The 14,169-nt window shown below is 41.4% G+C and overlaps 1 protein-coding gene across 1 annotated transcript in view; it reads left to right on the top strand.

Annotated features, from left to right (window-relative positions):
* abhd17c (abhydrolase domain containing 17C, depalmitoylase) overlaps positions 1 to 11,036 on the top strand; it is a 51,344-nt gene extending 40,308 nt beyond the window's left edge. Inside the window, exon 3 of the mRNA XM_030725197.1 lies at positions 8,013 to 11,036. Within this exon, the coding sequence (XP_030581057.1) occupies positions 8,013 to 8,232 (220 nt within the window). The 3' untranslated portion in view covers positions 8,233 to 11,036. The remainder of the gene's footprint in view (positions 1 to 8,012) is intronic.
* The last annotated feature ends 3,133 nt before the right edge of the window (positions 11,037 to 14,169 follow it).

Raw genomic sequence — 14,169 nt, 5'->3', positions numbered from 1 at the left:
TTATGAAAAGATAGACAATGTTTAAGTGTAGTAGCCTGATGTGTCTCTACAGATTCATCGTCTGCAGTGTTACATTGGGAGGAATATTAAGTATAGCTTTCAGGGAAGTGTTATATGACTGGATAGTACATTGGAACATAGCTTTTGTATATGTTTGTGTGTAATCTCAGACTTAATCTAGATCCTTAAAAAGTAGAAAGCGTAGTCCTGAGTGTCAAATTTTCAAATTGTCATCAAGTTATTAAAGTTTTGGGAGGAGACAAGAAATACACACTGTGGAAGAGAGCTAGTGATCAATAACAACTAATGATTAAATGTAGAGTGGTGCATAAACACAGAGTGAGAAGAAGTGAGTAAAGAAGGAACACTAATCTCAACACTCTACGCCATGGGAAGCCCCCAGCTGTCTATTGCAGCGTAACTAAGGGAGGTTTCAGGGTCACCTGATCCAGCTATAACTAAAGTAGAGAGGCTGTCTCCCAAATCAAAACTGGAAGCTGGTTCCACTGAAGAGGGACCCAAAAGCTCAAGGGTCTGAATCCCAATCTATTTTGGCTGGCTGGCTGTAGCTCATGAGGTACAGCAGGTCACCTACCGATCGGAAGGTTGGCAGTTCGATTCCTGGCTGCTCCGGGTTGCATGCCAGGTTGTACTGAACCCCAAGTTGCTCTCCGATGCAAGTGTTGGAGTATGAATGTGTGTGAATGTTAGACAACAAAAGCACTTAAAAGCGCTTAGTTACTCATGGAAGTGCTTGTGTGGAAGGGTAAATCTGTTGTATAAGCGCTTTGAGTGCTCAGACAGAGTAGAAAAGTGCTATATAAGAACTAGTCCATTTACCTTTTACCAAATACCTTAGGAACCAGAAAGTAAGTCTGAGAGTAAAATGCTCTATTGGGGTGATATGGTACGATGACATCTTTAAGATAGAATGTGGCCTGATTCTTCAAGACCTTGTATGTGAGAAGGATTTAAAAATTTTTTATTCCAGGCATCTGTTTTTCCACCTTCTTTTGGGGGAACCTATGTTACCAGCCCAGATAAGATGTCCAGTAAGTTATGGCTCCAGCCCAGGGTCTGCTTGTGATCAGATTCTGATTGGATGCCTGAACATCTCAGCTGGCTCCAATCTATATGAAGTAGTAGAGGCTGTACTCTAAGCACCCTCTGAATGTCTGAGTTTCTCACTCCACCCTGCAGAGGAATCTCATTTTGACTAATTGTATCTGCAACCCAATTACCCACAGCTCATGACTATAGGGGGAGTTTGATACAGAAAATAAACTGAAACAGAAAAAACATGTTAAGTCAAAGATGACTACCCCATCAAAAAGTCTTATGTGGATGTACAGAGCAAATTTGCAAAATCTGCAAAATCTAACAGGTCACAAATCGATCTCAACTAAATTTACCCGTATTTTTCACACTATAAGGCACACTTAAAATCCTTAAATTTTCTCAAAAATCAGCAGTGCACCTTATAATCCATTGCGCCTTCTTGTTGTGCTTACTGACCTTGAACCGATTTTATGTGGTACACTGTGCTCAAAAATCTGTCAGAATGTTTTAGTGCGACTTTGGTAAGGGAGGCTTCACAAATATCTACATTTTCCAGAGTGTACAAAGCGTACAATGGGAGGAAGGGGGTAACACTCAGCATACGCTTTTCAAATAGTTAGAAAATGTCGGTCAGTCTGTGTAATTTGAGCACTGCCATCTGACCGCCGATGCCCGAGGCATCCACACCACTGCACCATTGCAAGGTCTGCAGCGATATGGCCTCCAGTCTGGCGGATCAGTTCAAAGGCCTCATTGAATTCTCTAAAATAAGCCATCATTGATTGACAAAATGACTTTACTGATGATATTAGACAGGAACAAGCTGCGAGTGTGGCGCAGCAGGTGTGGAAAGCAGCCAAAGCTGCCGGAGATAAATTCAGCAAGAAGTGGAAGCATTGTTCCAAAGATGGAAAATGATGATGGATTTTGTTCTACATGTTCCTGGCCTATTTTCATCTATGCTGGCCGGTATATTTGTGCGCAATCTGGCGATCAGTGGCTGGCACTGTTGCCAACTTCTGTGCAACAAAACTCGCTGTAGGCTGTCTCAGAAATTGCTAGAAGTCGCTAAAAGACGAATGAAGGTCCTGGGGTGTGTTTGTGCTGTCCTCCTCTGTGCCAAAGAGAGGTCTGGGCAATGCCACAGCATATGAGGGGGATGCAGCACGAGCGCTGTATGTGCACAAAACACAGTGAGAGCGGAATTTTCAGGTATGAGTAAAAATTCTGGTGCACAGGATTTGTGAAGGTCTTATATATAAAAAAGAATGAAGAAATTACTTGTTTTTACCCGCATTAATAAAGACTACATTGCAGCATCTGTTAAGAGGTTGAAGAAGATGGCGAGAAATCGCCAGCAAAAGTTGCCCGTTTATTAACAACTAAATGGTTGCTCTGGGCTGCATCCAAAACAAAACACTAACAACCATGAGACTGATGCGGATAATGATGAGAGGGAACCCGGCATGCTTGATGCCAAAATGACCCAACCGTTCAACTCAGACACTGAAGATGAGGAATTTGATGAATTTGTGGAAGATGAAGGATCTAAAATGTGTGTATTTTTCTGTATTTGTTACAACTGAACAATATTCTGACTTATTGTGAATGAGTTGAATAAAGTTCAACTTACCTGACGCTTTTGTTTCGCTGTACACGTTTTATCATGCACCTTATAACCCGTGAGCCTTATGTATGAAAATAGACCCATTCATTGATATATATATATATATACATATATACATATATATATATATATATATACATATATACATATATATATATATATATATATATATATATATATACATACATATATATATACTTTTTGTTTGGTCAGCTATCGTGAGAAAAATATTATGGTCTGACAGCCCAGTCAAAATAAAATTATAGGTTTAAATGATTTTTTTTTTTTTTTAAATAGTAAATCTATTTTAGTAGGCTGTTCTATCAGTTTTTTAAAATGAAAATGATTAGTGATCTGTTTGAGGCTGTTTCTTTGATTGTTTACATCCCAAGTAATATTACCATCCAAACCATCCAAAGTGTACTCTAAGTGGCAGGGGAACAATATGAGAACAGCACCCCCACCAAGGCTGGAGACGGAGCAATACTGGAAGAGCATATGGGAGAAAGATGTGTCACACAACACCAATGCTCACCAATGATCTAAGAGCAGACCACAGCAACCTCCCTGAACAGGCCCCAGTAACCATCACAGTGGCAGACATCCAAGAAAGAGTCTCACATATGAAGAGCTGGATAGCTCCAGGCCCTGATATGATTAATTGAAAAAGGAGGAGGTCCACACACCAACAAGCTCCTGGAAATGTTTTAATCCATCGGTATTTCAGAAAGTAATGTTTCGGGCTGCAATGCCCTTCTTCAGACTTAATTAGGAAATGCTACACACCTGCTAAAATACCTGCCCTTCACCCAAAAATTGGGTAAAAGGTGCCATTCAATGTCCGCATAGAAAATAGGACAAAGACGACTTAAGATAGGATGTACCACACTGGGCTGTCACATAACAAATAGGGCAGACCATTTATCTAACATCACATCAGTGTAGCATACCTCAAAAACAATTAAAAATACCATTACAATACTCGTCACATACAATACAGGCCATTAAAAATATACCCCAAATACATATCCGATCCCCAAAAGAGTCCCACAGTCCAGTCTCATATACATATATATACACACCTGTTATGGGTAAAGAACGTCTCTATCAAATTGGACAACAATAATCAAATTTCCCATACCCAGAGATTTAAAAAAAAAAAAAAACCTAGCCCATTTGATATGATTCATACCTACTGGCTAAAGAAGCTAACTGTACTCCACGAGCGCCTAGCAGTACAAATGAACCAGCTGCTAGAGGCTAAGACACACCCAGGATGGCTGACTGAGGGCCGGACGGTCCTGATCCCCAAGGACCCCCAGAATGGACCAGTCCCATCCAACTACCGGCCCATAACCTGCCTCAGTACAACATGGAAACTCCTGTCAGGCATCATAGCAACTAAGATGAGTAGGCATGTGGCACAATACATGAGCGAGGCAAACACCAGATACTAGTAGATAGAGCAGTCACTCGAGACTGTAAGACTCGACTGACCAACATGTGCACCGCCTGGATTGACTACAAGAAAGCCTATGACTCAGTGCCGCACACATGGATCCTGGAATGCCTAGAACTGTATAAGATCAACAGGACCCTATGAGCCTTCATCAAGAACTCAGTGGGTATGTGGAGAACAACACTAGAGGCCAACTCCAAGCCCATTGCACAAGTCAACATCAAGTGTGGAATTTACCAAGGAGATGCCCTGTCCCCACTGCTGTTCTGCATAGGCCTGAATCCCCTCAGCCAGATCATCAACAAGGCTGGCTATGGATACCGACTACGGAATGGAGCAAACATCAGCCACCTCCTGTACATGGATGACATCAAGCTGTATGCTAAGAGTGAACGAGATATCGGTTCACTGATCCACACCACCAGGATCTACAGCAAGATCGCAGTGTCATTCCGACTGGAGAAGTGTAGTCGGATGGTAACTAAGAGAGGAAAAGTAGTCAGAACTGAGGGGATTACACTATCAGAAGGCAACATTGCAGACATTGAGGACAGCTACAAGTACCTTGGAATCCCACAGGCAAATGGGAACCATGAAGAGGCTGCTAGGAAAGCTGCAACTTCCAAGTACCTGCAGAGAGTAAGGCAAGTCCTGAAGAGTCAGCTGAATGGGCAGAACAAGATCCGGGCTATCAACACCTATGCCCTGCCAGTTGTCAAATACCCTGCTGGGATAATAAGCTGGCCAAAGGAGGAGATGGAAGCCACTGATGTTAAGACAAGAAAGCTCCTTACCATGCATGAGGGTTTCACCCCAAATCCAGCACCCTGAGACTGTACACTAAGCAGAAAGAAGGTGGCCAAGGACTACTGAGTGTCAGAACCACTGTCCTAGATGAAACAACAAAGATCAATGAATACACCAGGAAGATGGCCACAAAGGATTGTGTGCTTAGTGAGTACCTCAGGCAGCAGAAACCCGAGAAAGAAGAGGAGGAATAAGAACAGGAACCATTATGGAAGGACAGGCCTCTGCACGGCATGTACCACCGGTAGATAGAAGAAGTGGCTGACATATAGAAATCCTACCAATGGCTGGACAAGGGTGGACTGACAGACAGCACAGGGGCACTAATCATGGCAGCACAAGAGCAAGCTCTGAGTACCAGATCGATATAGGCTAGGGTGTACCACACCAGGCAAGACCCCATGTGCAGGCTGTGCAGAGATGCCCCTGACACAATCCAGCACATAACAGCAGGGTGCAAGATGCTAACAGGCAGGGCATACATGGAACGCCATAACCAAGTGGTCGGCATAGTATACAGGAACATCTGTGCCGAGTATGACCTGGAAGTCCCTAGGTCAAAATGGGACATGCCCCCAAGGGTGGCTGAGAACAACAGAGCTAAGATCCAGTGGGACTTCCAGATACAGACAAACTTGTGATGGCTAACCAACCGGACATTGTAGTGATGGACAAACAAAGGAAGAAGGTCGTGGTGATAGATGTTGCAATACCAAGTGACGGGAACACCAAGAAGAAGGAACACGAGAAGCTTGACAGCTACCAAGGGCTCAGAGAGGAGCTGGAAAGGATGTGGAAGATGAAGGTAACAGTGGTCACCGTGGGAATCGGAACACTCAGGGCAGTGACCCTGAGTGAACTGGGAGTGGCTCCAACAGATTCCTGGAACAACATCCGAGATCTCTGTACAGAAGAGCGCAATACTGGGAACAGCCAAGATACTGCACAGGACCCTCAAGCTCCCAGGCCTCTGGTAGAGGACCCGAGCTTGGAGGGCAAAAATAGACCGCCCATAGGGCGAGCTGGGATTTTTTTTTTTTTTTACACACACAACCTGGGGGACGTGTACAAGGTCAGGATCCTAAGAAAATTCCGCTCCATCCTTGCTCATTCCAGCCATCCTCTTCACGGCCACTTCAAGTTACTTCCCTCAGACTGCAGATATGTGGTGCCACGGTCTGGGACCAATAGGTTCAAAAACTCTTTTATTACTGTGGCAATAGGTTTATTAAATAACACAAGGTCTATCTATCTATCTATCTATCTATCTATCTATCTATCTATCTATCTATCTATCTATCTACATTCAAAAAAAGTTGGGAGAACTAATTTTTGACAGGCATGTCTGCCATGATTCAGTTTTTTTATACCTCAGCTGTGAAGTGAACACGATAATACTTTTATTCCATCAGGATTGAAATTAGTTTCCAGTAATTTATCTGCATTAATCTTCTGACTAGCCTCTATCTGAACAGCTGGGCAGTGTGCAAGCTGAGGTGCTACCCCCAGTTATGTGAAAGGGCGATTAGAAAGGAATTTGTATTCATGGCAGGAACAGGAGTTTTGCACAGTTCTGTCCAATGTACAAGACAGAGCTGATCATCATTTACCTAACTTGCTTTCAGTGTGTTACACACACACACACACACACACACACACACACACATACACACCACTGTCTTTAGAAGAAGGCATTTACCAGTTTTTCTTTGAATTTTCAATTTGTGACTAAAAACATCTTAATACAAATTGGGAAGTCTTAAACACGGTCAGACTGAAACCCTTTTTCTTTTGATGTTACTGCTTTAGAGCCAGTATTTAAAAATGGGGTAATTCATGTAGGAAGCAAAACATGGCAGGAAGCATTTAAAGGCTCCTCTCCCAAAGTCACTGAAAGCAGCAGTTAGAACTTTGGGTTCAGATATTAGTATGTGCTGTGGCACCAGCATTTTTATAATATTGTGCTGAATGATGTCAGAGAAGCTTAAGATGCTTGAACAATGTTAAACATTCTTTTGCTTTTTTTATTTAACAAATGTACATTTTCTGCATAGCTAATCTCTCTTTTGTGTATTGATCAGACTCTGCAGCCTTAGACACTGACGAGCTGCTGGACAACATGCTGCACAAGAATGGCAGTCGCATTCTAATATTGATCCTCCACCATTCATTTTTGTTTTATTTTTAAAGAACTAACAAAGTAATCAGCTCTCACTGCATTGAAAACCTGACTTTAGCAATCTTTTATGAACTGTATGTGAATTCAAAAATCTGAGTGGAATGTCTGGACTGTGTAATATCTTCATTCACCCATTAACGCACACATTTATACGAGCACTTTTTTTTTTTTTTTAACATCTGAGTGCTTTCTATCTAACATTGTCACATACATTCTGATGAATGCATAGGGAGAAATATCTTGCCTAAGGATGCTTTGGCACACAGATGGGAGCAGCCAGGGATCAAACCACCAACCTTCCAATTAGTCGATGACCACCTCTACCTCCTGAACCATGACCTGAGTCATGGATAGCTTATTTCTGGGCAAATACTGTGGCCATTGGTATTTATGCAACATTATTTTATTTTAAAATAGTTATAAGAACCATCCTTTAATGTTAATATCACTGCTGGTGTTTCAAACTAAGTTAATTAGTTTGAACATAGTTAGCTGTGTGAGCTTTCCTGATGACCAGATATGGTAAATTTTGTACCATTTGTGGTTGTTAATATATTTAAATGTAGGAAGCTTACCACAGCACTTGACCCCATGGGCATGTTATTAAACACACACATACCTTCTTAATATGTAGTTGAGATGAAAGCCATCTTGGTGAGCTTGCCACCAAGATGGCTTTCAAAAGTAGCCATAACGATTAGTCGCAGTCACACTGAGATCATCAGCAATTCAAAGACTTTATGCCAGTTTTCAATATCAATGGTTTGCCACTGTTTACAAAGATTACATCAGTTTGATCCACTTTGTTCTTGGCACTCATGTTTATTGTCTGTATTTTCTCCATATAGTAAATTTCTTTCTCTGTTTTTCTCCCTTCACAGTATTGACAAGGTGTCCAAGGTGGCGTCCCCAGTGCTCGTAATCCATGGCACAGAAGATGAGGTTATTGACTTCTCCCATGGCCTGGCCATGTATGAGCGCTGTCCCCGTGCAGTTGAGCCTCTTTGGGTGGAGGGAGCTGGCCACAATGACATTGAACTGTATTCTCAGTACCTGGAGAGGCTTAAGCAATTCATCTCCTTTGAGCTTTCCACTTCTTGAGGAGCTTGTGACTCAGGCTCGGGTTCATCTCAACGCACTCAAGAATCCTCCTCTTTATTTCCTCTGTTTGTGAGGGGCACGACAGGCATAAAATCACAACACTGTCAATGGTTAGGCTAAACATGCAGTTTAGGCTTAACATGCACTGTACTCAAAACCTAGCTGGTGCTCCTACACCTACACGAGAACCTACTTTGCAAATGGGCCCGGGCCTTGATGGCGTGTGTACCTGCTGCTCAGTCTTGATTCATTATCCTCTCACAACCCGGGCCAGAGAGGGAAGGAAATTTCTCTGCTTCCTTCCCTCTCTCTACTTAATTGATCTCAGTCAGCTTTTTTTTGTGTGATGGTCTCTCACTGTGAGCTTCTGTTGATCACGCTTTCATATTCTTCCTTCTGTTTGTCCAATGATTCCAGTTTTCCTTTTGACTGAGTATTTGCAGTGTTGATTTTTGTATTCTTTTATACAAGATGAAGTTTCAAATTTGCACCTCGAGATATTGTGGATAAAGGTTTTTTATTTTTACTTTTTTCTTTTTTCTCTAACTTTAAGTTACCGTCCAGGGTTGATTAAACAGTTGCACTTTAAACGTGCAGGTATTTTCAGGTAATGTTTTGTTTCTGTTTGGATATGTATGTGGGTTCTGGTTTTTGTTGTTCTGTTTTTGTTTGTTTTTTAACTGACATTCCATGATGTTTTTGTTTATACTTCTAGGCCAACTTTGATTTTTTTTTTTTTTTCCATTGTTAGTGGTAGTTCATTTGTAAGCTGTTGGCCAGAATGCATCTCTTTGGGCTGTGTTTAGTGTTGATGTACACTGCTCTCTCATATAGGGAGATGAAAATGGCAAACTTCAAACAAGTGTTTCTTGAAGAAAATGACTCCTTGAATGTTGGAGCCACTGGCACATTGCACATGCAAACACCTTCTTTAATTGAGTCGATATAATGCTAACACCTACAATAGTTTTGCCTGTTCAGTTATTGTCCAAATGGCAAGCAGAGAGGTGTGAACCATAATTGCGGAAACATCTTCTGGTGAGAGGATCATCTACACCATTTGGCTTTAACATTAAAACCACTGCTAGATGAATAACATTGACCATCTTTTCATAATGCAATGTTCTGCTGGAAAACCTTGGGTTCTGGCATGCATACATACATTACCCTGGGACATGGCAAACACATAAACGCTGTTGCATTGTTACAGCTCACCATGGCAGTGGCATTCCCAGATCACTACAGCCTCTTCAACCAAGATGGTGCAGCCTACCACACTGCAGGAACAGCTTGAGCAGTACAACAAATAGCCCAAGTTCAGTGACCAAAACAGTCCTGTGAGTGTTTACATGGGTGGGTTTCTCTCTCACTATCTCTCTATATACTATATCTAGATAGTGTTCACTAATGGTTTGATGTAACATCTTGGAAAATGTTTGGTCGAGAACTGCGCTAGTGATAACTGTTAAGCACAGTCATTATTGGAGTCATTTATGTGTGAGTACATGATTGCTCCTGCAGCTTGAGCCAAACTTCATGTTCAGAATCAACAGTGGTGATTAAGAGCCCAAAGTGTCCAAGCAAAATGAAGTTTATATTAGGTGAGGAAAATCCTATTTATTTCTAAGTGCACACACTCAGGTTGAAGTCCTGCTTTCATGTTCAAGGCGACCAACAGAGAGAATTTAGTTCAAGCTACCTGGGCAGTGCCATTTTGCTTCTCACGGCACGTAGAAAACACACGACACCCTTTTTGATCCTACTTGGCAGATTTGGCCCTAAAAAGAGTCCGGTTAAATGGTCACTTCTGCAAATGGTCAGAACAAGACTTTCAGAGAGCAGTCCAAATGGAGCAGAAGCTCCGGGAGGATTGCTGCACAATGGAAAGGAGATAAGTCACATTAAAATGATCTATTTTCTGCTTTTATACATGCATTCTCTGAACCTTTTGATGGCATTTGCTGCATATTAAAAACGTTTATTATCTCCATACACAGTACTGTAACAGAGGGTGTATAACTTTTCCCATAAGCAACACAAAAATGAAACATCCCAAGTAAGAACACCTTCTCTGCAAGAGAGAGCAGCGGGTATCAGGGCTGTGTTAACTGGAGATTGTGTGGTAAGACAAAATAGTAGGACAGTTGATTCAGATGAAAACATGAGCAAGTATAGTAAACTGGTGCCTGGCAGCACAGAGTAGGTTTCCTTGCAGTCTGAAGATGCTGAATTGTGAAATTTGCTGTGTGTAGGTGGTCAAAGTGAACAGAAATTTATTGGTTTGGGGTGGTACTCAAAATTATTTTTAATTCCTCACTAAGAATAAATCCTTATGCTTGTGTTTCAGCCAGACAATCCTGTAGACTACAAGAAGCTTGTCGTTTTCAGGGGGACTGCTGCTATTTATCAGAGGACTCAATCAGTCAATCACTGTGAAAGCCAGACAGTTTGGGGAATGCTGAAATGACAGCAAGGTACAAAAATCAGATTCAGTCTGATTAGTCATCCCCTGGCTCATGTTCCTGCCTGGAGAATAATAGAAATCAGCCTACAAAGCCTTCTTTTACCAGTGCAGGTGTCTGCTGAGCCCTCTAATATTTTGCCATTTTCCCAGCTCAACTTTCAATGATGTGACAGAACAACAAAAGGGAAATGGATTGCTGTGAAAATGAGCAACACCTGCAAATCACCACTCCTGGTTTTTGACGACATATCATTTGTATTTGAATAATTTGTTCTTTGCTCCCTGCAAGTGGACAAAAAAATTAAGATATATAATGATAAGGTTAAAAAAAAAAAAAAAAGCAACACTACCGCTGAAATATGAAACCAGGATTGCGTTTGAGGGATATTTGCAGAGCAACCCGTAATAATCATTTGATTGGTGTATTGATGTAATTTGTCAGTTGGATGTTTGTGTTTTCTGATTATAGCAAATGTTGGGCTGATGGCTTTGAGTAAAAGTTCTCAATCATCTCTATATTTCCTCTAGTTTCTGTTATAAAAGGAAATGAAGACCCTGTTAAGACCTAATTCTTCTTTTGATACTGAAATTTTTACACATTTTCTCAGTCTAAATGTTGAAAGATTTTCACTGTTTCTGAAACTGGTTTGTACAATCATTGTCTATAATGGCATACTTCAGTATCTTCTCAGTGCATATTAGGCCTTACATATAGGGCTGGCTAGTTTTAATTGATTTTAACACTGGAATGATGATATGCAAAAGAAAGAATGAAACTAATAGAATCAGATATTGATCATAGTATGTAAAACAATGAAAGAAGCCTTAAATATGCTGTGAAATGGATTCATTATACCTGTAGTGACTGTTGCAAGAAGCAGCACAATGGATTTTTCATTGATTATAATGGAATAAAGGGTGCATGGAAGAGTATTTGTTTTTTTTTTCCCCATGGTGTTAGTGTGAGTGGCACTACTACTATGATGTTTACCTGTGGAGATTTGTTGTTGTAGTACAACTATGTTTCTTAGTAAGTTTGGAAGTGGTGTAAAATGCAACAGACTGCTTTCCAGAAGTGTTCTGATTCCATGTCATGATTTCCACTCCAGAATGATGCAGTGCTGCCTGAAGCTTGAAGCCCCACCTCTTGTGTACAGACATTTCCTGATCAATATTAAGCACGATTGATAAAATCCCCAAATACTTTGCATCTGTATTGTGAAACTATTCATAAATTGTTGAGCTTTATGTTTAGATGAATTTTTCCACATCATCTACAAGAGATGCTATTTGGTTATTTTATTTTCCTTGGCATTACACAACTACTTCAGTATTAAATATTTACATTAAAAAGAGGGCATTTAAAAAAATTCCCATTTCAGCATTAGATATGCTCAATTAACTTTAGGATTTACATTATTTGCATTAATTATAGAGTGTAGTAACTTAAAAAAAAAATGGGACCGTTGTCTCTGTATTTGAGGGGCACAGGCTGTGCAGAGATGCCCCTGAGACAATCCAGCACATAATAGCAGAGTGCATGATGCTAGCAGGCAAGACATACATGGAACGGTGTAACCATGTGACTGGCTTAGTATACAGGAACATGTGTGCCGGGTATGTCCTGGAAGTCCTAAGGTCAGAATAGGATACACCTCCAAGAGTGGTTGAGAATGACTGAGTTAAGATCCTGTGGGACTTCCAGATACAGACAGACAAACTGGTGATGGCTAACCAGCCAGACATAGTGGTGGACAAGCAGAAGAGGACGGCTGTATTGATAGATGTAGCAATACCAAATCACAGTAACATCAAGAAAAAGGAACACTAGAAGCCCAATAAATACCAAGGGCTGAGAGGACAGAGATCAGTTCATTGCTCAGCCAATTAGGTAATCTTAGAGCATGCTCGCAGTTGCTGTACTTCTGCAAGCTGCTTTGTAAACTGCCTCCAGCCCAGTTCCTCCTCACATGCTGAATCTGACTGTATCTGTGAATGCACTGGTTCACTTTGCCCCATGACAGCGACATGATGCCTTGCCAATTATTACACATGTGCAGGTCACCCTTTCTTGGGAAGTTTGATGATCAGGCCCCTCATCCAGTCACCCGGTATAGTTTCTTTTGTACAGATTCAATTGTAGAGCTCAGTAAGCACCCTGGTAGCAGTGTTTATATCTGCTTTCAGGTGCTCTGTGTGTAGACTGTCAACCCCTGGAGATTTCCATTCTTCAGCTAGAGGATGGCAGCTTTTACTTTTTCTGTTGGTGGACTGATGTTTATTTTGAGAATGATGATGGCTGCGTTGGGTTTGCTAATTCGTTTGACTCAGGCTGGTTCAGGACATCCATGAAAGGTTGGACACACTGCTGCTTGCTCGTCCTCTGAGATTGCGATGGTACCAACTCTGTCTTTCACTGGAACTGACTGTGTGCATTCTGTCCATGAAGCAAAGGTGGACTGACTTTACACCAGTGTAGTCAGTGCTGTTGTCTTGGAATGCTGTTGGATCATTGAAAGTGATATGAAGAAGGCAGAAGCATTCCACAACAGCTGCCTCAGAAAGATCTGCTGCATCTTCTAGCTGAACAAAAACACCAATGGGGAGCTGCATAAGAGGACAGGCTGCCAAAACATCACCAAAGAAAAATGAAGACCCATCAAATCCGCTGTCTAGGACATGTTCTCTGGATGCAGCAAAATCGACCACTAAAGTTGGATGCCACCAGGAATAAGAAGACCAGGTAGCCCAAAGACCACCTGCCACTGAACAGTTATGGCAGAGCTGACAAACATGGCGATCACATGGGGTGAGGTGGAGGGCACAGTGGAGACAGAAGATGAGTGAGTGAGCGAGTGAGTCACTTTGCCTCATAGACACCATTTTTGATAAAATAACCCCAAAGAAAAATGCTTTAAAAAGAAAACTTAGACATGCATAAAAAATTTTTGGTGAAAAAATATGCTTACTGTTTCTTGGATCTTCCTTCTACAGCAAGAGAAAAAGAAAAAATAATTTAGGGTCACATGACAAAGATCGCCTTGCGACAGACTAGTGACTTGTCCAGAGTGTACCCTGCCTCTCGACCTATGGCAGCTGGGATAGACTCCAGCCCCCAGCCCCCAGCAACCCCAAACAGATTAAGCAGACGAAAATAAAGGATGGGAGGATGATAAAGACTGTCTGATAAAGGTGGTACCCCCCACCCCACCCTCACCCCTTACATAATTACTTACACTTACTGTGTGGTACATATAGGCTATCCTATCATAAAGTCTTTAAATCATAACATATCTCAACTCAACCATATATTTGCTGAGTGAGATGCTTACAGAACAAAACCATAAGGATGTTTTCTATCAAAACATAATACCACAAATTATTAATAGAATAGAGGAAATGCTTATTGCTGTTGTTCACAAAACAATGAAAAACAATCATTAAGCATCTCTAGTTTTGACAACAAATGACCA

This window comes from Archocentrus centrarchus, unplaced genomic scaffold, assembly GCF_007364275.1.
Source record: "Archocentrus centrarchus isolate MPI-CPG fArcCen1 unplaced genomic scaffold, fArcCen1 scaffold_48_ctg1, whole genome shotgun sequence".
In the NCBI taxonomy this organism is placed as follows: Eukaryota; Metazoa; Chordata; class Actinopteri; order Cichliformes; family Cichlidae; genus Archocentrus; species Archocentrus centrarchus.
The sequence above is the reverse complement of the archived record's forward strand: the minus strand, read 5'-3'. Positions and strand labels throughout refer to the sequence as shown.